The following is a 20,749-nucleotide window of genomic DNA, read 5'->3' as shown; positions in this document are numbered from 1 at the left end:
AAAATATGCCCTAAAATTGTATCAAAAATAAGAAATCTTAAAATCACAACCTTTCAAATTATTGAAAATCCTAAAATCACACCGGAAATCTACTTGAAAACGAAGGTTACTCATAAGTGTCACCTGTTGATTCTGCGTTTTGAAAAAGAGAACTTTATTTAAAATCAATATATCTACTAAAACACATAATTAGCTTAATAAAAAAATTATTTAGCCTAAAAATTATGATTAATGGATTAAAAGTGACGTCTCTTGATCTATAAAATTAATCATTTTTATAATAATTCGAATGTATTGTATTTTTTTATAGAAACAATAAATTATACTAAAAATAAGAAATATTCCAAATTACAATAAAGATTTATAATTATAATCGTAAATTAAACACATAATTAAAAAAATTCCTATAAAATATCACATAAGGATCATACAATGAAAGATTAAACTAACCAATAAACTCGAATAAAGATGATACAAACAGATCTGATCGCATCAGCAAACGAACCACAAAAAGAGATCAAGCAATAGAAAGACCACCGACAAACCGTAAATCAGAATCGAGCAACATCAAAAGCTATCAACGAACGTAAATCGGGTATCCAAATCCAATTCGAGGGTCCAAAGCAGGAAAGATCACAAGATATCATATAAGCATTATCTTGATCAGTCGTAGCGATGTCAAATCAACCTTTAGAAAAATGATAAATGAAAAACTGTCAAAGAACCGAAAAATATACCAAAAAGCATAAGAAAACGTGTCATAAAGACTTATGAAAACATGTAATACATGCAGATTTATTAAAAATAAAAAAATAAATAAAAGATATAATATAAAAAGAAAAAACCAATAAAAAATATCAACGATCGACAATTAATATTAAAGTTGATATCATCGTCGACCAAAAAAGACAATTAAAAGATCCGTTGTGTAATTAAACTCATCATGTATCATTTAAGAATAGTTATAATCAAATAATTACAAATTTAATGTGTTTTCATTAAAATAATATGAATCAAGTGTAAAAATATTGATTGTTTTAATTCTTCGTGGGCTTCATGGGTTTATCCTCACATTTCTACTACTATCTCTTCATATTACGATTATGTTACATGGTGTTCATAGGAACCGTTGTGAATATATGATTCGCGGGGTGAATTTTTTTTTTTTAGAATTAATACATTTTTAAGTTATAAAATTATATTTTAAATTGATTTTTGGTATTTAAAGATTGTTTTGCTAAAAATATGTATTCACTGTTTTTCTTGTTATAAAATAAATCTTAATTGTTTTCATTTTTTCTAGGAATGTAAAAAGCTGACCCGATTTGCAAAATTAACTGAAATCGACTTGAGTTAAAACTGTTTGTGACTCGAGAAGGTGGTGATCCAAAATTGATTCGAGTCCAAATTGGTGTTGACCTGAACCCGAGTTGGAATTAGAAAATGTGGATCTGAATTTGAATTGCACCCAATCTAAGAACGACCTGAACCCGAATTTAAGGGATAATATGAAAATCAAACCCAAATTTAAGAGATAATATGATAACCGAACCCGAATTTAAGGGATAATATGATAACCGAACCCGACCTGTGTTCAACTAATATGAACCTGAACTCGAGATTAATCTGTTAAACAACTGTTATTACCCGACCTGCTATGAATCCGACTTGTAATTGACTCAAATTGTAAATCATCTGACTTGTTATTGAACTAATTTGATATTTACCTGACTTATAAGTTACAATTGATGAAATGTGAGATTTTGAATTTATAATAAACTATGATAATTAATACTTCATCTGTCCCACTAAATGCGTCTCTATAATTTATATTTTTATAATTTACTTCAAACCCAATAAATCACATAATAAACTTCATTTCACACTCTATAAAGTATATCATAATCTCCAAACTCTATAAACTTTTATTCACAAAGTTTTTAAATGGATTCAATTTAGTCTATTTTATATTAATTTCAACTTAACATTTTATAATTATTTAGATTTGATCCCTCATTCATGTGTCTTTGTTTAATTTATTTAAATTTCAATTTGTAATTTCATGTTTGTTCAATTTAGTCCTTAAAATTATATTTTTATTAAAATTGACCCATAGTTATTTATATTTTTTGTAATTTACTTCAAATCATATACAATTACAAATTACATTTCGTCGTTCATGAAAGGCGAAAAATAATTAACCCAAAAATGACCCGACTTGAAGGCAATCTATATCCAGTAAGATCCGACCTGAATTCTTTTGTCAATGATATGACCTTATTTGAACGAGATCTGACCTGAAGTCCATCTGAACATGAATTAACCTGGTATTTAATTGATTCAGACTTAAATCGTTTTGGCTTGAACTGGCATCGAACCGAACTGAAATTAACCTGATCCGAATGCGAATTGAATCTGATGTCAAATCAATCAGAAAATGACCCGAACTGATCTAAGTTGAACCATCAAATTAACCTAACACGACATATATCTGATTTTACATGACTTGAGAATCCGACTGAAACCTGAACGATTACCCAATTTCACATCTGTAATTTTTCCATCTAATAAAGTTAACGTAATCGACGGTAGCTCGATGTATTTGATGAAAATCTAATGTATTCAATGGCGAGAAAATTATATTTTAATTTTTAACAACAGATTCAAAGGTATGAGTCAAGCTATCTTAGAGGTTAAAAGAATTCTTGTTATTTTTAGAAGTCATGGTTTTGAGCACTAGCAATTGTAAGGTATTTGGACATTCATTATCAAATGATTGAGAGTCTAAAACATATATTACCCCTGGTAATTAATCCAAAAAGAAAAAAAAAACATTCGATTCAAAACAATGGCTAAAAAAAATTTATGTATGATATTTTTCGCTCGATTTATGTTCTTCTATGCTTACATCTATCATTCAAGCAAGAGTGATCCATCCTAATACCAAACCGTGTTTGAAAGAGAGATTCTTATAATGAGACTGCTTATAAGATGAAGTTTAACATCAATCTTAAAAGTTACGAGTGAATCAGTGACCATAATTTCAAAGCCATTCTCTTGGACCATAATTTCCCATCATCGAACACTTGCTCTCTGATCATAATTTCTGAAACCGCCTCAACTTTTGCTTTTTGCTGCTTTTGATGGCTGGTTTCTCCATTTTTGGTGTCTAAAAAGTACGCAATTCCATGTTTTCTTTGCTTTTTTTTTTTTTTTTTTGTATCTTCTTTTAAAATTTTTGAACCGTGAAGCTTCATGCTGTTGGCTTTAGTCATTGCTCTTTAGTTTCCCATGCCACAGCTTGAAATGGGTGTCTTATTCTGTTGTGAGATTTACTCTACTGAACTGAAATCCTTTGAACGCTTTACGGTCTCTTCCACCTTTGCCTTTAGGTTTTGTTAGTGTTGGTACTCGCCTCGGAACAAAATCTGAGTATCCGAGTCGAGTATTTGTTCATTCTCTGTTTGCTGCTCATCACCATGAACCTGGTTTTGCTTCTATCGATTTTCATTCTCTTTGTTGGAGTGTTTTCAAAAGAGGCTTTGAAGCCTGATGTTGTGAATGTTGGAGCTATTTTCTCATTTAGCACAATCAATGGGAAAGTTGCAAAGATTGCAATGAAGGCTGCTGAGAATGATATAAACTCTGATCCAAGCATTCTTGGTGGAAGGAGATTGTCTATTGCCCTCCATGATTCAAATTTCAGCTCGTTTCTCGGCATTATCGGCGGTATACTCTTCAGTCTCCTCCTTTTTTCCATATATGTTCGGTTAATTCCGCTCATGTCCGATCCCGGGATCTCTATGTTTACAGTGAATCAGAATAAATAATAGCGCTTTTGTCTAACGTTACAGATGTTCATGTTGTATGCTTTCAATTTGTTTGGTGTTCACAGCATTGCAGTTTATGGAGACTGATACGGTAGCAATAATTGGTCCTCAAAGTTCAATGCTGGCACATGTTCTTTCACATCTTGCAAATGAACTTCATGTTCCATTGTTGTCGTTCACGGCCCTCGATCCCAGCCTGTCGCCTCTCCAGTTCCCGTTCTTTGTTCAAACGGCGCCTAATGACGTGTTCCAGATGATTGCCGTTGCTGAGATGATTAGTTATTTTGGTTGGACTGATGTGATTGCTGTTTTCAGTGATGATGATCAAAACCGAAATGGTATAGTTACGTTAGACGATGAACTCGCTGAGAGACGTTGCAGGATTTCTTATAAAGCCGTACTTCCGCCTGACCAGACAGCAACGAGTAGTGATGTTCGGAGAGAATTAACTAAGGTTCGGATGATGGAGTCTCGGGTTATTGTGTTGCACACTTTCTCGAAGACGGGTCTCCTGGTCTTTGAAGTGGCCAAGGGCCTTGGAATGATGGGGAAAGGATATGTTTGGATAGCTTCTACTTGGCTATCCACTGTTTTAGATTCAACTTCCCCACTTAAACCCGAGACAGCGAACTCGATCCGAGGAGCACTTACGCTTCGCCTTCATACGCCTGATTCGGAAAGGAAAAGGGTCTTCATTTCTCGTTGGAACCAGCTGAGTAATGGCTCTGTTGGGCTTAATTCCTATGGTCTTTATGCATATGATACCGTCTGGATGATAGCTCGTGCAGTAAGGTCCTTCCTTGATCTGGGCGCCAACATTTCGTTTTCGAACGATGCGCGATTAACCGATGCTGGTGGAACGGATCTGAATCTTTCCGCATTAAGTATATTTGATGGCGGGAAGCAGTTGCTTAATAACATAATAGAAACTAATATGACTGGTTTGACAGGTCCTGTTCAGTTTGATCAAGACAGATCCCTGATAAATCCTTCCTATGACGTTATTAATGTAGTTAAAACCGGGTATCAACAGATAGGGTTCTGGTCTAACCACTCCGGCCTTTCCGTCGTGCCACCTGAGACGTTTTATGGGAAAAGGCCTAATCGTTCTAGTTCAAACCAACATTTAGATCGTGTGGTGTGGCCTGGAGGAGGAACAACAAGGCCCCGGGGTTGGGTATTTCCGAACAACGGAAGAGAATTAAGAATCGGAGTTCCGAATCGAGTTAGTTTCCGAGAGTTTGTCTCGATAGTCAATGGCACAGATAAGGTGCAAGGGTATTGTATAGATGTATTTCTTGCTGCAATTAAATCGATGCCATACGCTGTTCCGTACAGGTTCATTCCATTCGGAGATGGCCATAAGAACCCAAGCTACCATGAGCTTGTCAGTAAAATCGAAGCCGGTGTAAGTATACCAGAACGAAAAGTGCAACTGGTTTCTTAAATGATAAAAAATGATCAGTTTCTGATACTTTGTTCTTGTAGGTCTTTGATGGCGCAGTAGGTGATATCGCCATTGTAACAGACCGAACAAGAATAGTAGATTTCACTCAGCCATATATAGAATCGGGGCTGGTCGTGGTAGCTCCGGTAAAAAGAATACGTTCGAGCCCTTGGTCCTTTGCACGGCCATTTACTCCATCCATGTGGGCAGTCACAGCAGCATTTTTCGTTATTGTCGGATCGGTTGTGTGGATCCTTGAGCATCGAATAAACGATGAATTCCGGGGACCTCCTGGGCAGCAAATTGTCACAATTTTAACGTGAGTACATAGACATGAAGTTCATCTTTTTCTTATTGCATTAGCTTGTAGCAATTCATTTCTGCAAGACGATCTGATTGCATCTCTTTACATTTGACCCTCACAGGTTCAGCTTCTCTACCATGTTTTTTGCCCATAGTAAGCTCCTTCCTTTTCGATCTACTTTCTACGAGTAATTCATAACTTAGAATGGGCGATGCCCGTCGTGGTATCGAACCAACATGACTTTTTGAAAATTTCAGGAGAAAATACAGTGAGCACGCTTGGACGCCTTGTGCTGATCATCTGGCTTTTCGTAGTTCTGATAATCAATTCAAGCTACAGTGCAAGCCTTACATCGATCCTCACCGTGCAACAGTTATCATCACCTATCAACGGAATCGAGTCTTTGACTAGTATTACCGAACCAATAGGCTTCCAAGTCGGATCTTTTGCCAAAAACTATCTGATCAATGAACTGAATATTCCAAGGTCTAGACTTATTCCACTTGGCTCACCTGAAGAATATGCAGAAGCCCTTGAGAAGAGAACCGTAGCTGCAATAGTCGATGAGCGACCATACATGGATCTCTTCCTCTCGGACCACTGTGAATTATCGGTTCGAGGGCAGGAGTTCACCAAACGCGGTTGGGGATTTGTGAGTTATATGAGGCTAATTCTTCTTTTTCTTTTAAGTTGCCTAGTTTGTCATAAACGGAAACTGATCTCCGGCAAATGGTTTTCTTTAGGCATTTCCTCGAGACTCCCCACTAGCCATTGACATGTCTACTGCCATCCTTGCTCTATCTGAGAACGGCGAGCTTCAGAAAATTCATGAAAAATGGCTGTCGAGAAGTGCTTGTAGTTCTGAGGAATCAGAGGATGAATCAGAGGAGCTGGACTTAAAAAGCTTCTGGGGACTATTCCTTATATGCGGAACCGCATGTATTCTCGCTATCCTCGTGTACTTTCTGATGATCTTTCGCCAGTTCAGTCGGCATTGCCCCGAGGAACCTGATTCTAAAAGTCGTGACAGATCCTATTCTGCACGTCTTAGAGCATGTCTGTCATTCGTTGATAAAAAGGTCGAAAGATCTCAAAGCAACTCGAAAAGAAAGCGAGAGAGTATGTCCCCCTAATGGTTATCATAAAGAGAATGTATGAACTTACAGATCAGGGAAGATAGAGATTGACATCTTCCATGAAAGGAAATAATCAGGTTTCACTGCCAGTTCTAGAGAACCGGCTTCTGCGTTTTTCGAGCACAAGACTTTCCCGACTTCTCCGTGCACGAATCGGGATAACATAAAGCGGTATGATTCTAAAGAAACAGTGTAAAAGTAATGTTCCTGGCATTTATAAAATGTGACAAAATAGAGAAATGCAAAATTTCCTTTTGCTTGTTGTACATAACAAATCATCAAACTGCCTACTTGAATGAAAGGGATAAAACTTGAACAAAAATCAAACCTTTCAGTATCCATAAAAATTGAAGAAATAACCAAACTCAGTTGTCCTTGGTAGCTGAAGCCTGCTGTGCACCAACTGCAAAGAATTCTGTAATGACTTCGAGAGGCATGCCTTTGGTTTCCGGAACTTTTAGGAAGACAAACAGCCATGCTATGGCACATACGACTGCGTACATGCCAAAGACCCCCGCTGGACACACTGATTTCAGTAGCATCGGGAGTAAGTACGTGACGATGATGTCACCGATCCAAAATGTAAGCGCGCATATAGCAATGCAGATGCCACGAACATGTGTTGGGAAAATCTCGGAACACAGAGTGTTGGGGATCGGCCCGAATCCCATCACGAAGAAACAGAAGTATAGCACGACACTAACGGTCGAGATTGAGGCGTGCACAACGCTCCCCACTTTGACAACACTTCCAATGACTAAGACGATGAGAGATATTATCAGGACAGGAAGTGTGTTGAGTAGCAAACTCCTGCAACAGAAGGGGAGACGAGAATAGATCAAGGTCAGATTGCAGGCACGGTATCGTCTAATGAAATCACAAAATAGAAGTAACAAAGCTAGCTAATCACATCTTTTTTTCTATCCTAATATTTACGCATTTGAGACACTACCAGCAATTTATGCCAAAGGAAGGATCTAAGAACAGATGTTATGCAATTTCGGTTCAACCAAAATATTTGATTTCCTCTTGGAAACCGAAATCTTATGCTTACGGATGAGACTGATTCGCACCCCAAGGAAATTGAGTAAAGGAAAAAATTTACCTTCTACCAGCAAGATCCATAAGCCGCATGGCGACAGCTATACTTGGAAGCATCAGCAAGGTTGTCATGCCGCTGATAAGCGGCGATGCAGAAGATGAACTGAGGCCCAAGTTAGACAGAAGAATCCCTACTCCTGCCTGTTCAAGAATCTGGGGAGTGTAGTATAGAACGCCGTTTATACCAGAGAACTGCATTTTAAAAGAAGAGAAAACAAGGATCCTCAATAAGCAAGTAATCCAGCCGTTTCAAAAAATGCAGTGTCTAAGATTACACAGGATTCTGCTACAAAAGCGAAAAAGTACCGGTATCTCTAGCAGTGGAATGTGTTCTATTCCATGGATTTTACTTCTTACGGTTTGAACAGGATAGTGATTTCTTTGCTAGAAATACATGTTTCTATAAACTGATACAGCATTCTTAGAACAGCCAAGCAGGATGTAATGCAGCACAATAGGAAAGCGATTTAAGATGCAAAATAAGAAGATAATAAAGAATACTTGACATTTCTGCATGCACGAGCTAGAAGGGTCATTTGTGCCTTTTTTAATAGAACAAGCAGATAAGGAGAAGAATCTCTCCTCATTACCTGCTGAAGTATTTGAATCCCCACCCCTACCAATAAAGCATGTTTGACTCCTAGTTCGAAGAGATTACACCAACTTGGTTCCTTTGCAGTTTCGGCTGGATGAACCATATGTTGCGGAAGACGACTATCGGATAGAGCAAAATCGCAACTGATAATTTGAGAAAATAAAAATAAAGATAAAGAAGACACAAATTTTACGTGGAAAACCCCTAAATAATATAGGGTAATAACTACGGGCAACGGTAGAAGAATTTCACTATGAGAAAATAGGAATTACAATCTCTTTCGATCTACCAATGAGAAAACAATGATAATTCTCTATTGATAAAAATGAGAAAACAACTCTCAAGAAACTCTCTAAATTCTCTAGTATTGGGAGAAAGCTATAATGATTTGGGATTATTTTGAAGCTAAATGAGCTAGGGTATTTATAGTTGAAGCTTAAGGATTAATCTTATAAATACTCTAAAGTTCAGGGATTAATTATGATTATCCCTTTATCAAATTTCACCGAAAGTGGCTTGGCAACTTGTTTACTTTTCAACAATCTCCCACTTGAAGATTTGATTAGAACAATCATATCTTCACATCATTCTTTCTACCTTGTACCATCATGTTGCTTACGTCTCTGACAGGCCACAAGAGGATAGACACCAAGTAAATTTATCAGCATTGATCGTCTTCGTCATGAAATCTGCAATGTTGTCTTTGGTATGGATCTTCTACATATCTACCATTCCTTCTTCCACCTTTTCACGAATGAAATGGTATTGAACTCGTATGTGCTTTGTCCTTGAATGAAATGTTGGATTCCTTGCTAGATGCAAGGCGCTTTGACTATCACAAAACTAAGAGACATAGTCTTGATTGTGCTCAAGCTCCTCCAATAGCATCTTCAACCAAATTGCTTTTTTACTGGCTTATGTAGCTACTACATATTATGCCTCTATTGTGGATGTAGCCACAACTGACTGCAATTTTGAAACCCAACTTACAGCTCCACCAGCAACTTTGAACACATATCCTGTAGTCGATTTGTTTTTATCCAAATCTGCATAGTCAGAATCTACATACCCATTGATTAGTAAGTTTGATCCTCCGTAACATAATGCAACATTTGAGGTCCTTTTGATGTATCTCAGGATCCTCTTTATTGTATTCCAATGCTCTTTGCCTAGATTCGCCATGTACCGACTAACCACTCCCACTTCTTGTGCAATGTCTGGTCATGTGCATATCATAGCGAACATTAAACTTCCTACTGACGATGCATATGACACTCGAGACATCTTCATTCTCTCTTCTTCACTGCTAGGACTCATACTGGAGGATAATTTGAAGTTAATAGGAAGAGGGGTAGAAATTGGCTTACAATCTTACATGTTGAATCGTGACAAGATCTTCTTCAAGTAATTCTTTTGTGAAAACCAAATCTTCCTATTACTTCTATCTCGGTGAATTTGCATCCCTAGAATCTTGTTTGCTGATCCCAAGTCCTTCATTTCAAATTCCCTAGCCAGTTGTGACTTCAATTCTTCAATATGATCTTTGTTGAGTCCTGCAACCAACATGTCATCCACATACAACAACAATATAACAAAATCGTTATCACCAGACCTCTTGAAATAAGCACAAGGGTCTGCATTAAGTCTGTTGTATCCAAGGCACATAATGAAGGAATCAAATCTCTTATACCAACACCTCGATGCATGCTTTAGACCGTACAGAGATTTGTTCAACCTGCAAACCAAGTTCTTCTTTTCTTTTTCTTCAAAACCTTCAGGCTGGAGCATATAAATCTCTTCTTCAAGATTTCCATGAAGAAAAGTTGTTTTAACATCTAGTTGCTCTAGATTTAAGTTCAATGTAGCACACATTGCCAAGACTACTCGAACTGTTGTTAGTCGAACCACATGAGAAAAGATTTCATTGAAATCAATACCTTCTTTTTGAGCATATCCTTTGACCACAAGTCTTGCACGATACCTCTCAACTTGATCGTCGCCATTTCGCTTGATTTTGAAGACCCGTTTGTTTCTAATTGACTTCCTTCCTTGTGGTAGAAGCACAAGGTCTCATGTATTATTTTTATGAAGGACTTCAATTTCTTCTTGCATCACCATCATCCACAGTAAAGCATCTGAGTTGTTTATTGCCTCCTGGTATGTTGATGGCTCACCGTCCTCTGTTAACAGGCAGTATGCAATATTACCTTCTATAATATAATCTGAGTGCCAATTGGGATGTCTTCTCACATGATCTGATTGACGAGTTTTTGGAGCTTCATAACTCTTTGGTTCTTGTTCATCATGTTCCGGTTCTGCTTCAGAAGAATCTCCTTGTTCAACCTCCTTTTCCACATGTATATGTGTAGTCTCTGACTTTTCAGCGCTATCATCGTCTTCTTTTCTTTGTAGATTATCTTCTACAAAGATAACATCCCTGCTGATGATCACTTTGCGGGCAGTGGGATCCCACAAGCGATACCCCTTTACACCATCAGCATACCCCAAGAATTTTCATTTCTTGGATTTTGGATCCAGCTTTGAAATTTTTTGGGAGTTGTACATCATGTACACAATACTTCCAAATACATGGAGGTTTGAATAATCAGTTGGTTTACCAGTCCACATCTCCATTAGTGTCTTCAGTTCTATTGCAGTTGATGGAGCTTGATTCACCAAATAACAAGCGGTATTAACTAATTCTGCCCAAAATGATTTTTCTAGGCCTGTATCCCTCAACATTGCTCTTGTGCTTTCTAACAAGGTTCTGTTCATCCGCTCTGCCACTCCATTTTGTTGAGGAGTGTTCGCCACTGTGAACTGTCTTTTGATGCATTCTTTCCTGCAAAATTCATCAAATTCTTCGCTTGTGTATTCTCCTCCATTATATGTTCTGAAACACTTGATCTTATTTCCAGAATCAAGTTCCACCCGCGCTTTGAAGTTTTTGAAAGTGAAAAACACATCTGACTTTTTCTTAATAGGGTACACCCAACATCTCCTAGAGTAGTCATCAATAAATGAGACAAAATATTTTGCTCCGCCTACGGATGTAACTGGTGTTTGCCATACGTCAGAGTGAACCAATTCTAGAACACTTTTACCTCTAGAATTTGATGTGTTGAATTTCAACCGGTGTTGCTTACTTGTTATGCAATGCTCACACAAAGTAAGTGATACCTTTGTTAAGCCTGAAAGTAGCTTTTGCTCCACAAGGACTTTCATTCCTTGTTCTGACATGTGTCCAAGTTTCTGATGCCATAGCATTGCAGAATCTGAACTACATGAGGCAACAGAGGCTTCTGCTTCTAGCAAAGTTTCTCCCTTCAGCATGTACAATTTTGCAGCTATCTTTTCACCTTTCAACACCTAAATCGCTCCACGGAACACCTTCATGATTCCTTTCCTTGTTTCAATCTTGCTTTCATTATTATCCAACATTCCATATGATAATTAATTTTTCTTCAGGCCTTTCACGTGTCGCACATCTCGAACAACTTTAATTGTTCCATCATACATCTTCAATTTGATGGTTCCCACTCCAATGATCTCTAAGGCATGATCATTACAACTATACACAGATCCTCCTGAGACAGGTTCATAATGATGTAACCATTCTCTTTTTGAGGTCATGTGATATGTTGCTCCCGAATCAATAAGCCATATATCTATAAATCTTTTTCTGTCTTTCACGATGGTTGACGCTTCACAACATAGAGCATCTCCATCATCTGAAGTGTCTGCGGTAATACCTTGTGGATTGAAGTTTTTATTTAGACTCCAACAATCATTCTTCAAGTGACACATCTTTCCACAGTTGTAGCACTTTAAATTTTTTTTGCTTCTCGACTTCGATCTACCATGTTTGTGACTGCTACTTTGGCCACGTTCTGTTGATCTCCCTCTTATCGTTGTCAATGCTTCTGCTTGTTGCAGATTTACTTGTCTGTCTTCCTTGTTCTTGTGCCGATTTTCTTCTTGTAGAACAACAGCTACAACGTCATCGACGACTAGACTGGTGACATTACTGTTTGTCAAGTTGATGATGAGTTGATCATACGAATCAGGTAGACTTTGAAGTAGAAGTTCAACACATTATTGTTCTCCTATTATACATCTTAAGGATGTAAGCTGAGAAAATAAAGTGTTCAGTGTGTTTAAGTGCTCCGTCACTGAAGTAGATTCTATCATCCGGAGAGTCTACAATTTCCTCTTAAGGAAAATTTTATTGTGCAACGTGTGGCCTTGTACAATTTGGTAAGATGATCTCATATCTCCTTAGCTGTCTTCTTCTCCTCGATGCTTGACAATACTTCATCTGCTAATACTAGATGAAAGTTTTCCATAGCATTCCCGTCCATTTCGATCCATTTGTTATCATCAGTGAAATATATCATCCTTTCACTGATAGCTGCTAGACAACCATCTTTCCTCAGGATAGCCTTCATCTTTAATTTTCACAATGAGAAATTTCTCCCATTGATTTTTTCAATATCAAATTTCGTTGTCATAACTTCTATTACGGATAGCTCTCACTATTTCACTATCGTGAATAGTTCTCTGTAACCTTCAAAGAATGGGTAATACCTTCTTACTTTCTTATGTTGGATGATCCACCTTTTGATGACAACCACAAAGACAATAAGTATATATTACACACTTAAATCTGGCTCGGATACCAATTGTTGCGGAAGACGGCTATCGGATAGAGCAAAATCACAACTGATAATTTGAGAAAATAAAAAAATGAAGATAAAATAGACACAAAATTTACGTGGAAACCCCTAAATAATATAGGGTAAAAACCACGGGCAACGGTAGAAGAATTTCACTATGAGAAAATATGAATTACAACTTCTCTCGATGTATTAAGGAGAAAATAATGATAATTCTCTCTTGATAAAAAGGAGAAAACAACTCTCAAGAAACTCTCTAAATTCTCTAGTATTGAAAGAAAACTAGAATGCTTTGGAATGATTTTGAAGCTAAATGAGCTAGGGTATTTATAGTTGAAGCTTAAGAACTAATCTTATAAATACCCTAAAATTTAGGGATTAATTGTGATTATCCCTTTATCAAATTTCAACAAAAGTTGTTATATTTAATTTTTTTTTTCATGATTTTGATGGTGCATTTAATTTCACCGAAAGTGGCTTGGCAACTTGTTTACTTTTCAACACCATAGGTGGTCCAACCGGATGCTGCTTCACAAGCTCCTCGGAATAAAGAGCTGCCTGGCTCACCAAAGCAGAAGCTTGGACATACTCACTTTCAGCAGGGATATCAGCACCAGGCAGAGAAACTATTGAGCCACGCCTAGATCCGGGTACGTTCTCTTGATGCAAATAAATTCTTTTAAATCCCCCTTCTTTTTTACCATCTTGGGTTTCCTTTTCAGACCATTTATAAGCCAGCTGCCAACCACCACCAATCCCCATGCTACTAATTGGGTCTCCAGTTGCAGTAGACTGCCCTGTCTCAGGTTACCAAGGCTTCCATGGGTAGTTGGAACAATGTCCTTGTCCGTGTCCTGCCTTGAGATCAAAGGACAATGCAAATTGTCATCGGAATCATTAGCGGCACCATCATGCCCGTAGTCCTTATCCCACTCTTCATGTCTAGCTTGATTCCCACCCACGCTGAACATGCTGCCAAAGTGCAGGAAAAGTGTGCTACGCATACTTCCTTGTTCAGGGAGCTTCTCATGGACACTTCCAAAGAGAGTGACGAGAGGATCCACAAGACCCTGACCACTCTGGCTAAGCATGCTTCCATGTCGAGACGCAAGACCAATAGTACTACCATGTCCAGTGGTGACTGGTCTGGCCACCCATGACTGACCTGCTTCAGGTCCATATAACTTGATTCGATCTTTCTCATCTGGTATGTCTTCGTCTTCAACGTCATCAGTTGTCGGGCCAATTATGTACTCCTCTATTGATGTTTCACCTCCAACACCAAGTCCCTCAACTAACAAAGCCATCTCACCTGTCATCTAAATAATATTAGTACCACTTATATTATTCATCATATTCTTGGCTGACAATGTGCAATGCATGTAGGAAACAAAACAATGCAGTTTTAAAAGAGTCGCCATAGAAGAACTAACCGGCAACATCCTCCCTGCTGCGTAGCCTCTGCAAAACCTTTTTTGCCTCATCTATTCGCCCTTTACTTACAAGCCATCTCGGCGATTCAGGCAAGAAGAATATAGCTAATACAAAATATACGAGGGATGGAATAGAAAGAACACCAAGCATCAATCTCCAATTTGGTGTTTCCGATAACGACATTCCAAAAACCATGCAATAAGACAGAAACATTCCAATTGAACCAGTACTCTGTGGAAGCGTATTCAGCAATCCCCTTATTTCCGGTGGTGCAGTCTCGGATATATAAACCGGGACCAATGTTACAGCCAACCCGATTCCGAATCCATCCAAAAGCCTTGCCAAAAGCAAGATATAAACATTAGGAGACCATACCATTACAAGACCAATAAGAAAATAAAAGACGGATGAGATTATCAGCATGGGGCGGCGGCCTAGCCAATCTGATATGCCTCCCGAGCATATAGTAATGCAGGTGGCTCCAATAAGAGATATGACTACAATCAGGCCTTCTATAGTCGGTTCAATTTCCAATTTAAACTCTTTCTTTATGTACAAAACAGCACCTGCAAACATTTAACCCAAGGAGGATATATAAACAATGAATCTTAAGAAAAGTTCTATGATATATCTTTGACATATGAAAGTAACCCAAAAGACAGATTTCAGTGAAACTAGAGAGAAAAAAAAGCAAAGAAAAAGGAGTAAATCACCTGCAATGGTGGCATTATCCCATCCTTGCAACATGTTACCAATGGCTGCTGCAACAGCTACAAGCACGGATCCACTCATTTTCGAAGAAACAAAAATTCCAATACTAAACTAAGCACCCTGGAAAGTTAAACAAGAAAATCCAGATCGTTGATCAAAACAATCAAATCAAAACAGTTCCCGACATAATCTCTTTGTAGAGAACATATTCCAGTTTCTATACAAACATACCATGAAAACAAAGTGGAAGCAAATAAACAAGAAAAAGTAGAAAACAATGGAAAGGAATTAAAACCCTGATTTCAAAATCCAATATGAAAACGAAAGAGTGGTTTGGTTAAGTGTACCTATGTAAGCAAAGGCGAATATGGAAGTAGCAGAAAGGTGTTTGATAAGAGTTCCAACGATCAACACATGTAGAAAACACCACAACAAACATCCCTGCAAATTCCCATTCCATTTGGCATAAAATACAAACAATGGTACCGTTTGGTCGATACGATTTTATTTTTCTGTTTATACAATAAGGAAAACGAAATGCCAAACAGAGAGAAAATCAAATGGAAAAATGAAAAAAGAAATGACAAGCCAAAAGAGAAAAGAGATTGTATGTGTGTGTGCCTGTGGAACCTTGCCACCTGCCCTCCTTATACTGCTCTGCCGTTACTTATCGCACAGTGAAATCTACCGTTTCGGGAGGTTATGCTGTGAGACAGTTAAAATACGGCTAAAAAACGATGTAATTGGTTAAATAAGTGACCGGTTAAAAGTGCTACCGTAAATGTTATATGTTTTTCAACGGAAATATTATTTGTGTTGGTAATAACAATGGTAATAACCAGCAATATCATTGTTGTATGTAAAATACGCCAAAAAATTTGACTTTAACATAACCGGTTATTTACTAGAAACATTATCAACCATAATAACATAACAGGTAGTGCTTATTTAATGTAATAGGTAGCGTCTTTTTAAAGTTGATGGTGTTAGAGTATGCCCAAAGACCAATCATATGATGATTTTAATAATACTTTTATTTATCGATTTTCTTGAATAAAGGCATTACCGCTATTATTTTCAGTTATATATATGTGTTTAACATAAACTGGAAGATAATAAAGTCCATGTAATGACATAATTGTTATTATTAAAACATCCCTAGTCAAGTATTATTATGGGCATGGACAATAATAATACGCTTAAGACTAACATATTATTGATTGATGACAACGAGTTGTCATTGACATAGAGATGTCAGAATTGATACATGATTATATTATGAGAGAACAATGTATTGGATTGACCCACCATGATCATATGTCTTGGATTATTATGTGACACTCATAACATTGCTCATGGTGATAACTATATGTATGATCCTCAGACTTGAGATCAATACTATCCCAACATATATTGTTGTATGTTTTGATGCAGTTAAACAAGCTCTGTAACTGGTTGCTCTATAAAGACTGTTATTGAATATATCTCAATATATGTAGTGGGTGTGTATGATTAAGATATGATTTGTCCTTCCTACATAATAGGAAATATATCATAGGCCACTTGATTGAGTGAGACTAGAAACGCATGGCCATGCTCGAATAAGTTGATAAGAGATATCACAAACTATTCGTTAATTAAAGTCTACTCTAGATATCAAGAAACAATAGATGGGCTATATGTTGAGAGTTACTGCACATCAGATCCAAGAAGGTTGAGAAAGCAGGGAGAATGTTGAGAGTTACTGCACAGCAGATCCATGCATGCTCGTGCATTGAATGGTTGAGATGATTCTAGAAATAGTCTAGAAGCTAGTTGGTTATAGGTTTGTTATTCTTAACTGTATAACAGAATGTTGTTAAGCAGTTTTTTAAGCATTGTAAAGGTTGCTATATAAGATGATGTACAGGAAACGTGAGACTTGACTTCATCTTCTTTGATTGAATAAAGAGTTTGCATGAATTCTTGAAGTTTTTCCTGCATTATTCAATATGGTATCATTCGCCAAACGGTCTTGGCTTTGTTTTTTCTTCCGCTGCATGGAGTTTGTTGGCTCTATCGTGACTACTTCTGCCGGCGTTTTCTGATATGAATATGGATCTTCGCTGTTCTTCTATAATAGTTGCACACAAATAAATGAGGGTTTTCAGGGTGTTGGCATGGTGAAGCCAAGGGAAGAGATGGTGGCCAACACATGCAAAAATGAAGGGCCAGTTCTAGAGAGAAAAACAAGGCCATCGGAGTAGTTGAATTACCCGAGATGCAACTCAACAAACACCAAGTTTTGTTACTTCAACAATTATAGTCTCACTCAGCCAAGATACTTCTGCAAGACTTGCCGGAGGTACTGGACCGGGGGTGGATCTTTAAGGAATGTGCCGGTCGGCGGCGGTTTGAGGAAGAACAACAGATCCACGATAATATCGATGTTGTCTTCAGCTTCAGCCAAAGTCTTGGATCTAAGCTCGACGAGCTTCCCTTACTTGTTGCCGTCTTAAAACCCTAAGGCACCACCACTCCAAAAAAGCTAGGACCTTAACCTGGTTTTCTCGGCTAACCAAGAGACTCATCATGGTTTGGGTTTGTCTCGTTATAACGACCAGAAAAACTACTACTCGCCTTCGACTATGGAGCTTCTTAGGGCTGGGATGGTGTAATCAAAGGGGTTGAATTCTTTCGTTCCAGCACCGACCCAAGACTCGACTGCGCTTTACTCGACTGGATTTTCCATGCAAGATTATAAATCGACACTTAGTTTTCTGATCGATGGAACTGAAAATAGGGCTGGTGTGGTCCATGGAGGTCAAGAGAAAAATTGTGGAAGGGTTTTCTTCCATTTTTGGAGAAATAAAACCGATTTCCAGTCCTACTGGAGTTGATGATCGAAACAAGGAACAAAGCAATTCAAATGGATATTGGAATAATAATGACGTGTTAGGTGGAAGATCACGTCTTGAAAGCTAATGGTATGGTCAATTGTTAAGAGTTTTTTTTTCTAGTAGTTTGTTTACATTTAGAGTTTGAACGGATGGAAGCATCGGCACTTTCAATTCAAGTGAACGGAATGAAGCATCGGTACTTTCGATTCAAATGAACGGAATGAAGCATCGGCACTTTCGATTCAAGTGAACGGAAGGAAGCATCGGCACTTTCGATTCAAAAAGAATGAAAGGAAGCACCGACACTTTCGATTCAAGTGAACGGAAGGAAGCATCAACACTTTCGATTCAAGTTTTCATCTTTTCATCAAGAAGGTTGAGAAAACAGAGAAAATGTTGAGAGTTACTGCATAACAGATCCAAGAAGGTTGAGAAAGCAGGGAGAATGTTGAGAGTTACTGCACACCAGATCCATGCATGATCCCATACATGCTCGTGCATTGGATGGTTGAGATGATTCTAGAAATAGTCTAGAAGCTAGTTGGTTATAGGTTTGTTATTCTTAATTGTATAACATAATGTTGTTAAGCAGTTTTTTAAGCATTGTAAAGGTTTCTATATAAGATGATGTACAGGAAATGTGATACTTGACTTCATCTTTTTTCATTGAATAAAGAGTGTGCATGAATTCTTGAAGTTTTTCCTGCATTATTCAATACTATACAAGTGTGACTATTCCAAGACTTGTGCCTATTCTAGATATAAAGGACATAAGGATGTAATACATAAAAGAGTTAATCACCAAGTGATATGTCGAATCATATTTTCTTGTAACTTAGGTGACAATGATATATTGCTAGATGTCACTCATTGTATGTAATTTTAGAATTGTTCTAATAATTACTACTAAAGTTACAAGAACCTACAGGGTTACACCCTAGGATTGAAATGAGCAAAGATGTACAATTTGTTATACATTACTAAAATATATCTAAAGTTAAGATATGTATATTTGATATACATATAAATTTAATTATCCCGAATATATTAAGTAAGCATTAAAAGAATTTAATTTATATTACAACTCTTTTAATTAATATATATATAATTCGGAATAATTAAATAAATGTTTTAAGTAAACATTAAAGATTGTAATTCTGATTATAAGTCTTTAATGTATATTTAAGTTGAATTAATTAAATAATTTTTTATTTATTAATTCAAAATAACTTTAAAAACCCTAAGATATTAGGGTAATGGATATAAAAGGGTGTATTAGGTCTAGCAGCCGTTTTGAAACACACACACAAACCCTTCAGCCATTTTCTCTCAAAACAGTTTTAGGGAAAACAAATATTGCTCTCAATCGGGTGAACTGAGTAGAGGCCGAGACGTGACTTCGTGGAGGCTTTCGATTCGAATCGATCTACACCACCAGTATTCACTGTTGTTCTTGTTGTTTTTCAAGGAACCCGCTGTAAGTATTCACATCCCTTCCTCCGGATTTCAGTTTTTCATACTTGGATCTCTGGTGAGACCGTCGAGTTTTGTTTCCGCTGTGCCATGGGGTGCGCCGACGTTCCTAACAGATGGGGCCTTAGAAATCCGACGATAATGAAATAGGTTAATTACTTAATTTGTTATCAATATTATCAACATATTAGGTAGCGCCTAAAATGTTACCAAAGTTTAAGCTGATGAAGCCTTAGAAATTCGAAGATAACAAAATAGGTTAATTACTAGAAACATTATCAACCATAATAACATAAAAAGTAGTGTTTATTTAATGTAATAGGTAGCATCTGTTTAAAGCTGATGGAGCCTTAAAAATACGATGATAACAAAATAGGTTAATTATTTAATTTGTTTTCAATATTATCAACATATTATCGTGTACACTGTTAATTTACCTATTACTTTAAAATAATATATTTCGAAATTATAAGTATCGATACTTATATGACAGTATTGATACTTGTACATTTACGCCTACTTTTATTGTATCGGTAGAAACGTTAACCATATACATTGTTAATTTACCTTTTACTTTAAAGTAATAGATTTTGAAATTATAAGTATCGATACTTTATATATGAGTATCGATACTTGGACATTTACGCCTATTTTCATTATACCGGTAGAAACGCTTACCGTGTACATCGTTAATTTACCTATTACTTTAAAGTAATAAGTTTCTAAATTAGAAGTATTGATACTTTATATATGTGTATCGATACATTTTGCGTGCAAATTGTTTGAGAAGCATACTGAAATAAAAGTATCCATACCTATATAAAAGTATTGATACTTGGTATTTACGCCTATTATCAATATACCAATAGATTTTTACCATTTACATTGTTAATTAACTTATTACTTTTAAGTAATAAGTTTTGAAATTCCAAGTATCGATACTTTAGATATGTGTATCGATACATTTTGCGTGCAAATTGTTTGAGAAGCATACTGGAATAAAAATATCCATACCTATATAAAAGTATTGATACTTGGTATTTACGCAAGTAAATAATCAGTCTCCTTCAGGTATGTTTCTCTTAGACGGTTTCGGTTATTCTATCTTCATGAGCTGGATGAAATGGATTCAATCCGATATATTGATAATAGGCGCAAATATC

The 20,749-nt window shown here is 36.9% G+C and overlaps 1 protein-coding gene and 1 pseudogene across 1 annotated transcript; one reads left to right on the top strand and one right to left on the bottom strand.

Annotated features, from left to right (window-relative positions):
• The first annotated feature begins 3,427 nt into the window (after positions 1-3,427).
• LOC120178758 (glutamate receptor 3.2-like) lies at positions 3,428-6,841 on the top strand. Its single transcript, XM_039184557.1, has 6 exons — positions 3,428-3,729; positions 3,896-5,238; positions 5,319-5,596; positions 5,703-5,734; positions 5,839-6,233; positions 6,325-6,841. Exons 1-6 carry the CDS (start codon positions 3,480-3,482, stop codon positions 6,712-6,714), a joined length of 2,688 nt encoding a protein of 895 aa, XP_039040488.1. The 5' UTR covers positions 3,428-3,479; the 3' UTR covers positions 6,715-6,841.
• A 128-nt stretch (positions 6,842-6,969) lies between these two features.
• On the bottom strand, positions 6,970-15,608 carry LOC120178748 (annotated as a pseudogene).
• Positions 15,609-20,749: the final 5,141 nt, after the last annotated feature.

Source organism: Hibiscus syriacus, unplaced genomic scaffold (assembly GCF_006381635.1).
Source record: "Hibiscus syriacus cultivar Baekdansim isolate YM2019G1 unplaced genomic scaffold, ASM638163v2 tig00003507_pilon, whole genome shotgun sequence".
Classification (NCBI taxonomy): Eukaryota; Viridiplantae; Streptophyta; class Magnoliopsida; order Malvales; family Malvaceae; genus Hibiscus; species Hibiscus syriacus.
This window is presented reverse-complemented; position numbering and strand designations above follow the sequence as displayed.